The sequence below is a fragment of the Gloeophyllum trabeum genome, assembly GCF_000344685.1.
Source record: "Gloeophyllum trabeum ATCC 11539 unplaced genomic scaffold GLOTRscaffold_00010, whole genome shotgun sequence".
NCBI classification, from domain to species: Eukaryota; Fungi; Basidiomycota; class Agaricomycetes; order Gloeophyllales; family Gloeophyllaceae; genus Gloeophyllum; species Gloeophyllum trabeum.
The window spans coordinates 757,994-774,951 of record NW_006920419.1 but is presented as its reverse complement, the minus strand read 5'-3'; the positions used below and the strand labels follow the sequence as shown (position 1 = coordinate 774,951).

General features: G+C 52.5%; 5 protein-coding genes across 5 annotated transcripts; 3 read left to right on the top strand and 2 right to left on the bottom strand.

Annotated features, from left to right (window-relative positions):
* The first annotated feature begins 122 nt into the window (after positions 1 to 122).
* On the top strand, positions 123 to 3,761 carry GLOTRDRAFT_63216 (WD40 repeat-like protein). Its single transcript, XM_007869730.1, has 12 exons — positions 123 to 221; positions 272 to 557; positions 607 to 692; positions 744 to 836; positions 904 to 1,096; positions 1,146 to 1,287; positions 1,343 to 1,521; positions 1,582 to 2,580; positions 2,629 to 2,727; positions 2,779 to 3,294; positions 3,348 to 3,433; positions 3,486 to 3,761. The coding sequence occupies exons 1-12, from the start codon at positions 185 to 187 to the stop codon at positions 3,557 to 3,559; spliced, it is 2,790 nt and encodes a 929-aa protein (XP_007867921.1). The 5' UTR covers positions 123 to 184; the 3' UTR covers positions 3,560 to 3,761.
* Positions 3,762 to 5,210: 1,449 nt separating this feature from the next.
* GLOTRDRAFT_78633 (uncharacterized protein) lies at positions 5,211 to 6,751 on the top strand. Its single transcript, XM_007869729.1, has 11 exons — positions 5,211 to 5,255; positions 5,317 to 5,345; positions 5,404 to 5,544; positions 5,608 to 5,648; positions 5,703 to 5,795; positions 5,858 to 5,904; positions 5,963 to 5,973; positions 6,033 to 6,135; positions 6,190 to 6,293; positions 6,352 to 6,418; positions 6,499 to 6,751. Exons 1-11 carry the CDS (start codon positions 5,226 to 5,228, stop codon positions 6,559 to 6,561), a joined length of 729 nt encoding a protein of 242 aa, XP_007867920.1. The 5' UTR covers positions 5,211 to 5,225; the 3' UTR covers positions 6,562 to 6,751.
* Positions 6,707 to 7,975, bottom strand: GLOTRDRAFT_130952 (uncharacterized protein; the record flags this gene model as incomplete). The annotated part of the gene is made up of 1 exon (XM_007869728.1): positions 6,707 to 7,975. The coding sequence occupies one exon, from the start codon at positions 7,973 to 7,975 to the stop codon at positions 6,707 to 6,709; it is 1,269 nt and encodes a 422-aa protein (XP_007867919.1).
* A 4,916-nt stretch (positions 7,976 to 12,891) lies between these two features.
* GLOTRDRAFT_130951 (uncharacterized protein) lies at positions 12,892 to 15,091 on the bottom strand (the record flags this gene model as incomplete). The annotated part of the gene is made up of 3 exons (XM_007869727.1): positions 12,892 to 13,040; positions 13,479 to 14,772; positions 14,855 to 15,091. The coding sequence occupies 3 exons, from the start codon at positions 15,089 to 15,091 to the stop codon at positions 12,892 to 12,894; spliced, it is 1,680 nt and encodes a 559-aa protein (XP_007867918.1).
* Positions 15,092 to 16,038: 947 nt separating this feature from the next.
* On the top strand, positions 16,039 to 16,958 carry GLOTRDRAFT_100664 (uncharacterized protein). The gene is made up of 4 exons (XM_007869726.1): positions 16,039 to 16,183; positions 16,241 to 16,293; positions 16,345 to 16,667; positions 16,733 to 16,958. The coding sequence occupies exons 1-4, from the start codon at positions 16,068 to 16,070 to the stop codon at positions 16,844 to 16,846; spliced, it is 606 nt and encodes a 201-aa protein (XP_007867917.1). The 5' UTR covers positions 16,039 to 16,067; the 3' UTR covers positions 16,847 to 16,958.

The following is a 16,958-nucleotide window of genomic DNA, read 5'->3' as shown; positions in this document are numbered from 1 at the left end:
CGTCGGTTCGAAGGAGTGGTAAGAGTTGGTCGTGAAGGGACATTTGGCGTGAATTTTTGCATTATATACGGGCTGTCGTGCCACGTGGTCGGCATCTTTCCGGTGCTTGAAGCTTCGCAGGTCGCACTTGCATTGAACGTTCGAACGCGAACGCCTGCCGTGTACATGCTCGCTTTGCGCTAAAATGAGGTTCACTAAACCAGCTTGGGTGGCACACAAAGGTGGGGACGTGAATTTCGAGGGTAATCCAGCTTTAACATCTCCTGAGCAGATACATCCATCAAGGGCGACCAAACCAAGCGCCTCTCCATATTCTCCGTCCATGTCCACCCAGACGACTCTCGGATCGCTACAGGGGGCCTCGATGCGAAAGTGCGAATATGGAGCACGAAACCCATTCTGAACGAGGTGTCAGAGCTGTCGAACAAGCCGCCCAAGGCGCTATGTTCACTTACAATGCACACCGGGCCTGTCCTGTGCGTGCGATGGGCACATTCGGGGCGGTGGCTTGCGAGTGGGAGTGACGACCAGATCGTCATGATATGGGATCTGGACCCGTAAGTCTCTATGCAGGAAGGATATGGGGGCTGGCTGATCAGCTTACAGGTCTGCTAAAGGGAAGGTCTGGGGTTCGGATGAGGTGAACGTAGAAGGATGGAAACCTATGAAGCGACTACCAGGACATGAGAGCGGTATGCGTAACGTGGTGTATCTACTCACTACGGTATACTGACTGCTTGTAGACGTTACGGATCTCGCTTGGTCTCCCGGAGATCGCTACCTTGCTTCAGTAGGCTTGGACTCGCAGGTTATCGTATGGTGCGGATTCACACTAGGTTCGTCTGTTCCCCCTCGTCCATTTCAATACCAAAACCACCAAACCTTACCGGAACCCGATTGCAGAACGCCTGCGCAAACTAGACTCGCACAATGGTTTCGTCAAAGGTGTATGCTGGGACCCGGTTGGGGAGTTCCTCGCGACGCAATCAGACGACCGTTCGGTCAAGATCTGGCGCACAACCGATTGGGGCTTAGAAGCGGAAGTTAGGAAACCGTTCGAGGATTCACCTGGCAGCACGTTCTTCCGGAGACTGAGGTACATTTCCGTTGTCACCTGACTGAACTACATTGACGAGTTACTTAAGTTGGTCTCCTGACGGTGCACACATAACGGCCTCAAATGCCACTAATAACAAGGGTTTTGTGTTCATCGCAGCTGTCATATCGCGCAACACGTGGACTAGTGAGATCAGTCTCGTTGGTCATGAAAACACAGTCGAAGTCGCTGTACGTCAAGGTACTAGTAGTCATGCTCGGATACTTCATTGATGCGTTTACCTAGTGTTACAACCCCCACATCTTCCTGCGTGACCCAGACGGTGAAGTGAAGACATCGAATATATGCTCTGTTGTTGCTCTAGGCGCCGATGACCGATCTGTCTCTGTGTGGCAGACAAAGTCTGCACGACCGATCATCGTCGCAAAGGAGGCCTTCGACCGACAAATCATGGATCTGAGCTGGTATAATTACTCTTTCACTATCAGACGTAATATTCACTTAAATCATAAACTCTATTAAAGGTCGTGGGACGGTCTCACGTTGTACGCAGTATCCTCGGACGGCACGCTGGGCGTCTTCAACTTTGACCCTGAAGAGCTCGAAGGCATCGCGCCCTTCTCTGCACAGAAACAGTACCTCCACAAGTTCGGTTTCGTCCCGCCGCCGCTGCCAGAAGGGTACTCACACACCGTGCCCTCGCAATTAGCCGCTGCGCCAATGCCGGCCCAGCAGACCGGGTTCGATGCACAGGCGAACGGGCACGGCGGGGAGCGCATCAACAAGCTTGTTGCGAAGCGCAAGGACAAGAAGCGCATCCAGCCGACATCAATACCTTCCGCGTCCGTGCCCGAGGCATCGTCGTCGTCATCAGCATTCCGGCCCCCACTGTCGACGTCACGCGTGTTCGACGAGCCGATGCCACCGCCCCCGAGTAGCATGCGGCTGCAGCCCCCGCCGTTCAGCGTGAGCGGCCCGTCATCGCCCCCTGGATCTTCGATGCAGATGTCGAGCAGCTTCGCGGCGCAGGACTTCTCATTTGACGTGGATATGGAGCGCGGGATGGATGTGCGGATCGAAGCGCTAGATGACTCTGCTTCAGCAGCTGGCAAGGGGAAGAGGAAGGCCAGTGCAGCAGACTTGATGGACGACGGGTTGAAGCCCAGTAGGCCGAGGACGCTGGGTGGGGATAGGCCGAGAGAGCAGGTGGTTGTGAAGGAGATCGTCGGGCGGACGACCGCTGTCGTCGGTGTGCCGAACCAGTGGCGGCCGAGTGGTGTGCTGAGTGTGCCGCCATTACTGACGTATCTGAGTGTGAAGGTTGAGGGAAGCGAGGATTTGGTCTTCGAGGCTAAGAATTCGGAAAATGCTGATAACTTCGAGGTGGTGCTTGTGAAAGGGAAGCAGACGCAGTGGTTGGATTATCTACCGAGTGCGGTGCTAGCACTGGCTGCGACGCAAGTATATTGTGCTTGTGCGACCGAGGATGGAAGTGTTAATGTATATTCTCCGCAAGGAAGACGGTGCGTGCTTTGCATTGTTAGGTGGCAGTCCACTCATTGAGGCGGTAGGTTAATGCCGACTCTTTCGCTCGGATCGCCTCCTGCCTTTTTTGATGGCACTAAATGCGCTTTGATGGCGATCACAGCGTCGGGAATGCTATATGCCTGGTAGGACCAATGTTGCGATCAGGATATGATTGATGTTGACCTCCTCGCTAGGAACGTGAAGAAACGGTCGACATTTTTCCCTCCAGTGTCAGTCCAGCCTCTACTCGAGCCTCCAGGTCGAAGTATTCTGTCAGCTTTCGTACGCCCCAACGGTGCCCCGGTGATCCAAGTATCGAACGGCGTGGCTTATTCTTACGATACATCGCTGTCCTCCTGGATTAAGCTGAGCGAGCGCTGGTGGGCCGCCGGGTCCGACGCATGGCAGGGCCGCCAGCGAGCGAACAGCCAGGTCGCCGCGCGTGGCGTCGTTTCTTGCATCGAAGGCGAGCTGCGTAACCCCCGTCCTGGGGAGGAGGGGTACGTCGAACCGGATCAGGCACGGCCGGGGTGGTGGAACATCGCGATGACACTCGGGCATCTGGAGACGAAGTTGCATGCAGCAAAGAGTGTGGAGAGTCCGCAGGAGTTCAAGCAGGTCTTGCTTGTCTATGCGAAGAAGATTGCGGATGAGGGATTCAGAGGTAAAGCGGAGGAGTTGATAAAGGAGCTGTTCGGGCCTGTTTACTGGTACGTGGGGCGTGATATGTACTTTCTGAGGTGGTTCTGATATTTTGCACTAGGCGCCCTGGGAAGGATGACTCTTGGTCCCCGACTGTCTTAGGGTTCTCAAAACGTGATCTGTTGAGAGAAGTCTTGAATGTCTTTGGTACCTCTTCTACTTGTTGGGATACCGAAGTGGAACTAATAAATCTCAATAGCACGAAGTCGAACGTTGACCAAGTTAGCCATGGATTGGCAGGATACACTCAAGAAGGCCAGCGTTGATGAATAGTCCCTCTTTGTATCCGATAGTACTTGTATGTTCGTGTCCTATGCTTGAGCTGTTGTAATATTCGTCTACAGTAACTTACGAGCTATGAACGGCCTGTGTCGGTCTCGCCAGCCACCTCCACAGTCCCGTGCGCTTTTCTATGATCCTCAGCTGCTTTCGGTACTCGCTGTTTATTTATCATCAATATGCAGAGCTACTTGGGGATACAGTACGGAATAGCCGTGCGTGGTCAGTGTTTCTTACACGAGTTCATTCTGTTCAGCATCAGAGAAATCATGTCCATCCAACGCGAGTGCCATGCAGCATCCACGAGGCTTACAGTAAGGCGCATCACTCCTCATAGTGCCCATTGCCATGATTTCGTCTTCGGCAATTGACTTGACGCATTGAAGTCTCCACAACCGCTTGTTATTCTCATACAGCCGAGGTAAACGGGCACCTGTGCAGAATACACTAAGAACTACAATGTGGTACGTCCATAATTTTTGCCTGCCCACCAACTTCAACCTCAAGCTACAAACCACTACACTACGGAGAAACACTATAGAGACAATGTCAACACAATATGAAGGACACCCATGCCACCTTACGGACAGTCTCCAGACTGGGTGTCCGTATCGGATCGCCCGATGCAGAAATGGGGCGCGGTCGTGCACGCGAGCTTCGCGAGCGTGGGAACTTTAGGCAGCCCCGACAGTAGATGTGACGTCACTGCGCGTCCTGTCAGTGACCATAATTGAATGAGAGTCGGCCAGCCAAATGTCCGTGTGACCGTGATTGTCACACGCGCATCATTTCGCGCCATAGGCCGTTCTCCTCTGCCAACCTCGGACTGAATGATCTATTCCTGCACGATAAAGAGAAACTTTGATACTTAATACAGCTGGTATAATATCTACAGTAGTATTGATGTCATATATGCAATAAAGAGAATTATTATACCGCTAAAAAGCGCAATATGGTAATCATGAATTAGTATTCTTCTTCCCCTGAGTCCTCATACCCTGGGTCTGTATTATCTGTAGAAGCTGCCATAAAATTGAAAAAGGATAGCCTTCAGAATACCTCTTGACTGTTTTGATTAGAGCATTAATCTTGTTCGCCTTCTTGGTTACTTTTGACTTGATGGGCACCAGCCTCGTCCTTAGCTATCCCTGCCTTGATCTCCATTTGCCGGTGCTTCCAGAAGGGACGTGTTCTATCAAAACGCGTCGAAAACGCGTCAATGGACACGTCTCGGCAAATGCCGACTATGGCTATCTGGTGTGTGTTGCGTGTGGTGCACTTTTCTCGCTCAGTATCACACTTTAATTAGAGTAAAAATCGGAATATATTCTTTTAGGTGTGTATGATTCCATCCTTCCAGTTAAAATTCTCGATTTGTGTCCCTCTCCTGGTTAACCTATCACCTCAGCCCTCCGAACTTGGTCTTATAGCACTTACAAGGCAGTGTATCAAAAATCGAACTGGAAGGATGGATTCTATATAACATCGAAGAATATCCAAAGATTTTTTCGCTATTTTAGAATGTCTCCTCGTCCCGAAAAGTGCACCACAAGCTGTAACCAGCATTTCGCTCATGTGGCTGAAGCGTGACGCGCGCGGCGGAGTTCGAATTTGGCAGGCGTTGCCGACTCCCAATAATTGCACGTTGGAACCTGCGACCATGACTTCAGAGAACACCGTAATTCGAGAGGTGAGACACACAGAACAATACGTTAACCGCATATCATTCCGTTCAATCTCCTCGTCTGTAGGTAGCGAAGAACGTGTGGACGTTCTCATGGTAAGTCGAACGCAGGAATAAGAGTAACATAGACTACACAGTTATCTGTGCCACCTAGCCCATTCTCTCGATTCAACCTCGTCCCATTCGGCGGGCGCTCGACAGCTATCAAGCTCGCGAGCGGCGACGTCTGGGTCCTCGCATCGACGCCGCTGAACGACGCGACGAAGAGCAAGCTCCAGGAGCTGGGGCCGGTCAAGTGCGCGTCCATGGATCTCTCCTGCATATAGCAAACTATTGCTTAGTCGAGATGGAATGTCAGGTATATCGTCGGCGCGGATGCGGTGCATACGCTCTACCTCGGTGGGTACGGATTATAGTGCGGATGTGCACTGCTGACTGAGGCCCACGGGGTAGGCGAGTTCAAGAGAGCATATCCCAACGCCAAGCTTGTTGCTGTGCAAGAAGCTATCAAGAAGAAGCAGAACGAAGGGCTAATGTTCGACGGCGGTACAGTGGCCTCCGATCCGCTAGCTCCTTCTGTTCGCTCAACCCCCCCCCCCCTTTTCTAGCATGGGGCGCCGACCCGGCTGGAACCGAGTACGGCTTCGAAAGCGACGTAAGCCCTCTTACCACTTTCCTTTCCTGCCTACCCGGCACCTATCAACCAAACACAGATCCAACACTGGTGAGCGAGATTCTGACGGACAACGGCCCTCAGTACAACTGAACGCTGGGATATCCCAGCTACTTCTCGGGGTTCAAGAACAAAGACGTAGCATTCTTCCACCCTGCATCTAAGACCCTCATCGAAGCCGACCTCCTATTCAACCTGCCGTGTAACGAGCAGGTGCTTCTTCCCTTCGCCTCTAGCTGTGTATCACTGACCATACCTTCCTTGCAGTACTCTAAGACGAGCTCCTCGGGCAAGGTGCCCTTCTTCGGCACGCTGAACCCGTACATGTACATGCACAAACGCTTTGCATGGATGATGGGCGCGGACAAGGAGTGGGTGCTGCCCGCCTTCCACATGCGTTCATTCCTTCGCAACTAACGTGACTCCCAGGGCGATGAAGCGAGACGTGAAGACCGTCGCGGGCTGGGATTTTGAGAGGATCATTCCGTGCCATGGGGTGAGTCTGCTTCGTTGCTTGTAGTTCACGTGCTTGGAGGGGTGGAATGTTAATGCTGGACTGGGATGGGCGGGGTGTAGGACGTCATTGAGGAAAACGGGAATAAAGCGTGGAGGGAGGCGTATAAGTGGTACATCGACTGAGGATCGACTGGTGGGCACAGTTGAAGTAGGGGTGAAGATAAAGATGGAAGATGGGTGGGGATGGGGGTGTAGGTTGTCTGTATGGGTTGATAGTGCATCCGCGTGTCGGGTCAATGATGTACTGTATCGTTACTGTGTGTGTGTACTATAGCTTCCGTATCGCAATTTGCGCAGCTCGCAATTTTTGCATAGTTTGAAAGACCTCTCTCCATTGCTTCGGCGTCCAGCTCTCTCCTCTTCTATGCACATCTAGCTCAGGGAATAAGCTCTCGAGAGCTCGTGCCACCTGAGAAGTATTGATGACCTCTGCTGGACACTCCAGAAGCTTTATGGTTTTCAGTCTGTGCTTCGATGCTTCTAGCAGATCCCAAGGGACTATCCGAGTACAAATCGGAAGCTGGAGGTGGATCAAGTTCGGGCAGTTCCGCACGAACGCTGCAAGCCATCGCAATGTCGGAACCCTCTTATGCTGGGAAGAGGTCCTGTAATATAGCGAAAACGAAGTGAGCTTCCGCCAGTGGTGAGTCAGCTCGTCCAACTCCTGATCATCCAGTCCCGTTATTATATCCGCCAATGTGAAATCGACCTCTTCGAGGCCCCGGGTGTCTGAGAATCCGGAGCACTCCCCGGTGCTCCAGGAATGGGCAGGGTATGCAGCGAGTTCGAGCTTGCGGAGGTGTGGGAATCGCGAAGGTATCACACTGAAGAGTTGTCGGTGTTTCTCAACTTGGGAGACTTGGAAGTAGAGTGCCAGGGACGAGAGTTCAGATGCTGGAAGCGCATACATCATGATGATGTTCATACTTGTCTCTAGATTGCCGACTAGGCGAAAACTCTTCAGCTTGGCACAGGCCTTTGGGCAATTCAAGGCTGCCGCTGGGATCGAGCGAAAGTTGTCCACGTCAATGTCGAGGCTCGAGAGTGATTCAATGTCCGCGAGTAATTGCCAGATCCTCAGAGCCACTGGCTCGTTCGCAGCCATGAGGCGCGGCGGTGGAAGAAAAGTGCATTGAGTTAGTTTTAGTGATCGCAGACGTTGCATCCTTCTCATGGGAGTAAGCAGTTTGGGATGCATAGGCCCACCCCCGATCGCGCAATACTCGAGGGAGAGTGCGTGAATGGCAAGAGCATCCACGAATGTCGCCAAACGGTCGTCCTGTGCGGCGTGCGCAGTGGACAAACCTTTGATAGTAACACGAAGTAGTGTCGGAGTGATAAAGAGGACGGGTTGCAGTGCTGGATCGTCCCCACATTCACAAGCCAATATGCGCAAGTTTGGGAGGAGGGGAGCTGACCCGCGGTGCCGCGATAACTGGTGGAAAACAGTGGGATGGATACGATGGCCGGATGCAACTTTGTTCTCTCGGACATGCTCAGCGTATCGTTGGTAGTGCCCGAGCTCTACTTCAATCATCTCTCCTGCAAGTGACTGGGTGACAATAGTGAAATTGATGTAATAGTTACAGCATAAACAGACGTACGAATATATTCCCCCGCTTTTCGAACTTTCGAAATAGACTCAACAGCTGTATATAGAATCGAGCTTCTTCCACAGCATGGCCAATGCAGGACCGAGCAAGATCTTGCACGACAGGGCAAACCAGAGAAGGTGCTGCCTTTGGCGTCGTACATCCGCATGGTTGGTGGATGCGTATTCCCCGGCTATATGATTGACAATATCCCAAAGAATGTCTGAGATGTGAAGGGCGGTTTGCACAGCGATATGCTTGAATACCTATGGATACGAGTCGTATCCATAGGTATTCAAGCATATCGCTCTGGGACGAGACTGGAAACGGCCCTCAGTACCAGAGAAACTACGGTGATACAATATTGATGCCACATCTCAACTATTCATAGGCGTTTCTGATGACGATAGGATGGTTATGTTTGTTATAAGAGGTCCTCGGAATGCCGTTTGGAGAGTCTTTATTACCGTTAAAGAAGATCCTCCAGCAAATTTTAAAGCTTCTATAATGAGCACTGTGGTTTCTATTCATAGTGGACTCCGCGGGAAAAATGGTACATACCTTGGCCCCGCGAGCTCAGTTATGCAACAACGAAGAGTCCTGCTGACAAGGTAGGAGTCCGGAATGCGTAGAGGCCATCACGTCTGTCCTCCCGGCGGCATGATCCATATTTATCGCATGACAATGCTGCTTTCTTGAGCGAAGTTTGGTGCAAATGGTTCCATCTAGTATTGAAATGGCAGGAGAGCCGCAGGCTGACAGTCAAAGAGACACGATTGCTTAGCAGCCCTTCAAGTCAATCCTGCAAGATGGGGAATCAATCACGCAAAACTTTTGAGCAAGGCAATCCCGCCGGTATCTTGGTGAGGTGGTTGTATCTAGTGTGACTTGGACAGTCGGCGAACGAGAGGCAGTCGGCAAACGAGAGGCAGTCGGCAAACGAGAGGCAGTCGGTGGCCTGCGAACTGATACGAGTGAGCGGTATGACTTGGAATGACCCATGTCAGGAGGCATAGTACCTAGGGCAGACAGAAAAATCTAGAGCCAAATGCTGTACGAGCTCACCAGCCTGAGCGACCTCTAGCAAGCTGGTTCTTTCGACCTACTACTGCACGCTATTTGCATCAGGGCAATACTGTGCAGCGCTATGCGGAGGATTATGCAGCGAGTCAAGAAGAGGGGCGAAATTTCGTCACAGCATGGAAAGTCCCGCTACCACCGGAAAAATGGGAGAACTAGCACGACAAAAGGAGCGTATGGAGGTAAGAGAAGAAAGAGCCTCCTGGATACCATTTTGAATGGTGTGATTGCGGTGGTTAGAGGGTGTCAAAAATTTCTGTGCTCCGCAAGAACGGGGTCTGGGTGCTATCACTTAGCGCCGCTGGTGATTCGAGAGATTTCTGAGTGCCTGCCCACCCTACCGGAACCGCCAACTGTCATGTCTAGCAACAGAGAATGATGAGCTGGGAATGCATGGGTGTCATGGCAGTCAACGCTATAGGACGATGGGACTAGTCCATCCAGAGAGATGGAGTTGAGCGCAAGAGCCGTTTCCATGAAGTCGCCAGGATAGTCACACAGGGCAGCCAGAAAGCACCAGAAGAAAGGTCTAACCCTCAATGTGCGTTCGATACAGAAAAGACGCGTCGAAAAGGCTCTGGTCAAGGGCCGTCCCGCGCCACATCGTTTCGGTTCAACTGCTTCGGCAGAGACCATACCGGTGGGTATCTATCCCGTCAAACGTCGTGCGGAAGCAACGTTCATTCAAGCAACACTATTCGGTCATAAAGGACGCTGTTTCTCGTGACCTTGGACGGGACTTCATCGCGAGCAATTGAACGGCTGCGGGAAACGATCCAAAGAGAGGGTCACCAAGCGCAGAAAATTCGCGAGAAAAAGCCTGTGCATCATTAAACTCACCCAGTGCTAAACCCACGAATACAGCGTGATTAATCCGTAAAAGGAAAAGGGACAATCACGGACCTTACTCCGCGCCTTGACTATCGAGAGCTGTAATACTTGACCGCAACTGGATGCAATCCTCGAAAAGGGAAGCTGAGCTCTGATGAGCATCTGCCTTTCGCAGCTTTTGGTAACAGCAGCAGGATTATTACTTGAGTACCTGGTAAGGTCCAGCAGTCCCGGTACTGAGCATGGACCGACGTTCAACCTACGTGGGCTCCCCTGGAGTAGTACCTGGCGCAGCGTCTGTAGAATATAGTCTGCGCATATTCTGCATGTCCGCTGTTGAGAAACATGGCTGGCCAGTAATCGCAAAATACTTATAGGCATTTCAGAAAGTATCTCGCAGCTTCAAGGTAGTAGTGTCGATTCTGTCGAACAAGGTCAGCCTGGTAATCAGGATGAACGCCGGGAGATTCCGGGATGCTGTTACCGACCAATCACATCCTTGGCCTCACTAGGGGTGCTCAAAATTGATCGTTCGCGTTGTGCAGCAATCCCAGGATGGCCGGTACTTTACATTTAGCCAAACACGAACGAACGACCGGAATTATTCAAATGCACGCTGATCGTTCGCGTTCGGTCGCGCGAAGTATGGGATCGGAGTTCAAATAGGCCATTAGCTCGAGATACGATACGAAGTCGCACGGTCAGCGGAGTTTTAAGTGCGACAGGAATCCACGAAGGGAAGGCGTATGTCAGCACACTTACACCAGCTGCTCGCAATGAGTATCAAACGTGTGACTGTAAGTCGAATCACCAGCTGGGGCAAAGTATATTAGTGGCGGGTAGCTATATGTACTGGTAGATTGGTCCTGTGTGGAGGCCGCGCACCAGCCACAGGTGGAGTGGCACCCATGTGGGCGCTTCATCTGGGCCACAGAAGTCGTGCGCTTCTCGCGTCAGGCTCTTGCGACTTTGGCGGTGTAGTTCGTTGAGTTCGTCCTCTACGAGCGACGGATATGGCGGCAAGTCCACTTTCGGATTGCTGCACAACGATCGACCGCGAACGATCAATTTTTGAGCACCTCTACTGCCACGCTGCGATTACAATTGTTTGATTTGGCGGCCACATACCCATCTGCAGCCGATGCAACAAAAATGCGCGGGGGGCGTAGTGAACATGTTCAACCGTACTAGTATGTCTTATAACCTGTTCTCTACAAAGATAGGGATATACTTCCCCATAGTCCAAGTGTTAGGTGGTGATCGGGACAAGGCGGGCCGCAGCGCGTCGCCTTCGAATTCAAGTCTACGGGCTTTCATTCCTTCAGTTCCACCCACAGCTGGAGTGTCCGGTCTGCCCGTTTGTGTCTCGACTTATCTTTTGGGGCCGATACTGATGAGGTACTTCAAGTTAGTACTGGTAGTGACCGCTCCATCATACGCTAGTCAAATCATAACGGGAAGCCCTTGGGGTAATAAGGTATGCTGCATGTGAGGTCTTGCTCATCTCCGCCTGTAACCATAGGGCTTGATTTTTAAAAGGTAGATACTTCATTCGGTGACAAGTACGCACCTAATCCCCCTAGCACTTGGGGGAGGGATTTTCCCCTTATCAGAGCTACATGAGGACCTCTGTCGGACCGTACGAGCATTTCCAAACAATTGTTTGTCCTGGTTCAAAGTGCAGCACCGACGAGGACTATGTCAAGATGATATGCATGTCTCCAAAATAAATCGATGCGGTCTCTGGACGATCCATTCTTTCCCACCTAGGAACCCCTCCTTGCTTTTCTCAGTGCCTTGGAGTAGGCGTGAACAACCCCTTACCCTGAAATTTGGGACGTGCGGATGCCATACCGCATGCTAAACATAAATCAGACGCTAACTTTGCGCCACAACATGGGAAGCTCTTGTCAGTTGTCAGGCCCTCGCGGCCAGGTTACTATCTCGCCGTCTTAGGAGCATGTGCAGACCCACTACGAAGCCAAAAAAGGTGTTCGTTATATTTTATGCGTCGTATTATTGCAGAGAGGCGACTCCTGGGTCTTTATTGGGGATACGGATAGAGGCGAGGAGATCCCGGAATGGTGATTCATCCCAGAACATCACGCATGTCCGTTATCTAATAGTCAAGTTCCAGGTTCATTGCGTAATCAACCCGACATTCTGAGTATGTCTTGAACCCCTTGATACGTCCAATTGGCAAACGGTCCAAGGGATATTCTTCCATTCTCCGCAGAACTAGTTGAACACACATTCTAGGAAAAATGTGCAGGAACCTTGTCATCCCTGAGGCAGCTGGCCGTCAGAATGTCATGCCAAGTGGCAGCGACAGGTCGGGAAAACCGTAGAAGAGGGTCGCGACCTCTCTCCGAGTAGGCATCCCAGCGTTCAAACACTCCCCAAAGTTCACCTCTGCACACTCAAACACACGTGCCTGTTAACAACGGCGACATCTTGTTGATCCCTGCTCCCAATTCTTCAGAGCAGCCTCGCATAACGGGGAAATGGAGTCAGATCTTCCATGAACGCTCCGCCGAATACTGCTCCATGATAGCCAAGGACAGATCCCAATGCAAGGGATTGGACTGCAAATTGGGCTACGTGCTGAAACTCTTTCCATCAGGCGGTGCCGAAGCACTCTTCTGTATCGTAGCCGAATGGTACAAGAACTTGAAGGACCATTTGGAGAAGGTTGCCAAGAAGAACGAGGAAGTTAAGTGGAACTTCGCAATAATAGCAGCTTATCTAAGACTGAGAATCCACGTTTCTCGCAGGCCTGTATGATTTCAGAGTCATCGACGCGTCCCAATACCGCCACTGAAGATTGCCTCAGGCGAAGTTCGCTTCGTTGTGTATCACGAAAAGGAGCGGAAACCGTACCAGGTAAACCACCTAACCTTTGCTTCATGCCAACGCGCTGACCTACTTCGTCGTCTGATAGCACAGATTCCTAGAGACTGCCCTCCTGTGCCAAGTAGGCGGTCTGGCGAACAAGGTCGCTGGCTGGGCCGGACGTGGCAACGTGGGCAATGTCGTCTTCGACAGTCTGAAGGGCATGGTTGGGGATTGCCTGCATACTTCCTCGAGCGGTCGCCACCCCTGTGACAGATTCTCTATCAGAGTCCCCTCTTCACATACCTCATGTACCCAGTTTATCTGAGACGGTTCAACCCCTTTGCTGCATCTTTATGAGTTACATATCCCAGGCTAGATATAAGTCTCACAAATGCTAGAGGAAATACTTCGACAAATAGCTCAGTTCCTTGCCGCGATGTCTACATAGCTACCTCGGAAACGCAGGATGAGAGAAAGCTCACAATGTGAGCCTGAATTCGGACAGTCCGCCCACGCTGAAGTAGCTACCCTTCAACTTTTCATCCATACGGTACTTAACAGCAGGCGCGCCGTCCAACGGCCGTCACTGAAAATCCAGAGCCGGTTAGACTAAATGTCGAATCTATGTACATGTGAGATAGGTCAAAACACCATCCCCATCATAATACTTAGTAGACATTTCTCGTGATCTCCTAAGCTCACCAATAGCTGCGAACACCTCTCTCCACATCGTGCTCCTCCACGACTCCCGTTCAATGGTGTTGAGGTCCAAGTTGGGGAACAACACATCCAACATCCTTGCCACCTCCCGCACATCGAACCCCATCTGCCCATGGCCCTCAGGCCATTCGAGCAGGTCAAGCGTCCGCATCTGAATCCCCCGCTGGGGCAAAAATTGCCACGTGTCCTCGGGCGGGATGAGCATACGCACCGGAAGCGCGAGGGAAGTGAGGGACGGGCATCGGTACACAAATGGAATCAAACACCAGAGGGTCGGGGATACGCCACCGTCGGCCATGGCATACCGGCACGAGAAGGTACGGAGGAGCGGAAGGGAGTCAGCAAGCTGGACGATGTGTGCGTCCGTCATCGCGATCATGGCATTCTCGAGGTGTATATCTACCTCCTCCATGGTGGAATCAGGCGTGAGGAAGTGCGCGAAGACGTCCTGGAAGGAAAGGGCTTCCGGTGGCTGCCACCGCGCCGGAGCCGACGCGTGAATTCGGAGGTGACGCAGGCGCGCGGAGTAGAGGGGCGCTTTGGAAAACAGAGCGCGTAGGTCGCAACAGGTGCTGCTGTGTGGACTCGCGAAACTCAGCGAGAGGGAGGTCAAGAGACCAGTTGAGATCGTGTCGAGGAGGGGGAGGATATACGCTAGGGTACCCGTCAGCCGGAGAGAACGGAGCTGGAGGAAGTGATAATACGATGGTGGGTAGAGAGGTTGCAGGCCGTCGACATCGATGTCTAGCTCCGCCAGGTGCTGCATTAGCGAGAAGTCATAGTACATCTGCGGCGTTGTGAGCACCACGGGGCCCTCGGGACTGAAGGCATTTCCCGGCCCTTTGAATGGGGCACGCCCCTTCAACGTGACAGATTGCAGGAACTTCAAGTCAGAGAGTCGTGCGAGATGGTTATGCCTGAGCGTTCCTGTGAAGACCAAGTGCCGGAGCATCGGGACCGTGTCCGCGAGCGCATTGACGAAAGCCTCCAGGGGTCGTTCATCTCTCTCATAGCCTGGCTTACTATGTGCGAGTTGTATTTCGACACGCATCAGCGTAGGGGTGATCAAGAACATCACTTCCGCGCAAGACGGATCCGCTTCATCCCACTGTAAGACACGCAATCCCGGGAGTAGCGGCGCCGATCGCGCTACGACGAGTCGGTGGACGACCGATGGGTGGATATACGCATCGCGCCTGTATTCGAGCTCGCGCACGCGCGCTGCGTAGCGGGAGAACCGTGCTAGCTCCCCAGGGGACACGCCACCCGCGAGGATCTGCAGATGTCATCATCGTTCACGGAAGCATGAGAAACAGAAGCACCTCTGAATGAGATTAGACTATGTATGCTGCACTCACATAGACGTCTCCAGTCCACTGAAACCCACTCAACAGCCTAAGAAGCGGGTTCAGTGAGTCGAGCCGAGCCCAGAGCTCGTCGAGCGCTGGGTCGAGGAAGGCCTTGCAGGTGAGGGCGATACAAATTAGGTCGTGCCGTTCGCGCCGAGTGTCAATTGTATCCGTCCACCGCTTTTGGACTTGAAGGTAGCCAAGGACCTGATTCAGGATATCGTGGATGACCAGTGCACGGTGCATGCGGTAGATGGGCAACCATAGGCATGAAAAAATGAGTCCATTGAGACGCCGGGGAGGTCGGCACGGAGAATTGCAGCCCTGATCCGTCGTGGTGGACGTGTCAAACTAGGGCGGCTTATGTGGAGGACCGGAGGTACGGTGCTACTGCCCTCACTAGTTGAAGATAATTATAAGCGTTGACGGGCCTGAAACATCAGTATCCGGTGATCTATCTATCTGAATTGTCCCGGCCACCCGGTAAGCAGATTATAGCAGGGACAGCAGAGCTCACTTGAGAGTATGCAAGGGTTAAACACAGGAATCTTCATGGCGACTGCCACAGCTGGAAGTGCGGGCTTCTTTCAATCTGGCTTGAACGCATATATCAGATCGGCGTTCCGGAGTTGGATTGTATTCTTTTGTATAAGAGTCCTTTTTATCATGAGATTCTGCGTAAGGAGATGGTCGACCCATTCCAATCGCTACTTTACCTTGCGATTACGCAGACGACAGCAACTTGTAGCAAAGGACCAAGTTCACGGACTTGTAGTTTGAAGTTGGGGATTCAGTCATGCAACAGGTGCATTTGTATTTGTTTGTGGCCATAGCGGTGGCGTAGGTAAGCCGGTCCTCCAGAAAGCCGGTCGCCGGACATATCTCTGCGGAGTCCATATCATGGTCAGACTCATATGTATCTCGCGAATCGACGCCAGCTTCCAAGTTGGCTCTCCTTCTTGAGCCTGTAGGCTGCCGAATGCGATATACCGCGGGGAACTCTAAGTCTAAAGATCTCAAAATGAGCCCTAAGCGCATCAGACTAAGTACATACCGATCCGATGGGGGCGCCTGCGACGAAGCAGCCTGACGAAAGAGTATATGGTCATATGTTGACTCCGGATCGGCGTGAAGCAAACATGATTCTCACTTCGCCATTATCAATGATTATCTATAAATACACCCTCTCACTGCCCCCCCTCCCTTAACCTTCTCAATCGCGATGTCGCTGCCAGTCGCCGAGCTCGTGCTCTTCACCTCTTCCGAGGCGTACCAGAACGACCAGGGCGTCCTCGGAGGGCTCATCGACATCCTCAACAAAACCGAGGGGAAGATCGCGTAGGCTACTACTGCTCTACAGCGCTCTCTAGTCCACTGATTGCGTGGATTCCACAGGACCTACCATGGCCCCGAAGTAGAGGACCCGACCAAAGGCTACCTCTTTGTCCGTACGTCCCCTTCATCCCTATTCTATGGTCGATCCTCATATGCCACCCCAGTCTGGCAAACCCTCGAGCACCACAAAGCCCTCATGTCCGGGCCCACCTACCCGGCGCTCGTCGAGACGCTCAAGCCTGCAGTCGGTGGGCCCTTCGAGATGCTGCACATCAACTTCACCAAGGACCCCACCCCTGCCCTCGAAGCACCCGTCACCGAGGTCGCCTTGGTCACCCTCAAGCCGGGGAAGACCAAGGAGGAAGTGGGTCCGCTGCTCCACAAGCTGACTGGCCTCCCGACCCCCGGGATCGTCCTGTCGACATGGGGGCCGACGGTCGAGAAGGAGGAAACTCTGATCATCGCCGCGGGATGGGAGTCGGTGGAGGTGCGTCTTTTTCCGCCTCCAATGGCCCCCGGCGGGTGTAGTGACTGTTGCGATCGGTATCTCAGGCTCACAAGCAGGCGTCGAAGGGCGTATCAGGGGAGGTTGCGCAGCTGATAGCGTCCATTCGTGAGCTCGTGGATATCAAGATCACCCACGGGAAGCTGAAGAAATACGATTGATTCTGCAACTTCGGAGACGGAAACATACAAATGCAAGCAGTATTTGACTACCTGTACAATAGTCCACGCCAATGGTCTAAATTAGGTCGCAACTCATCCACCACTGACGGTG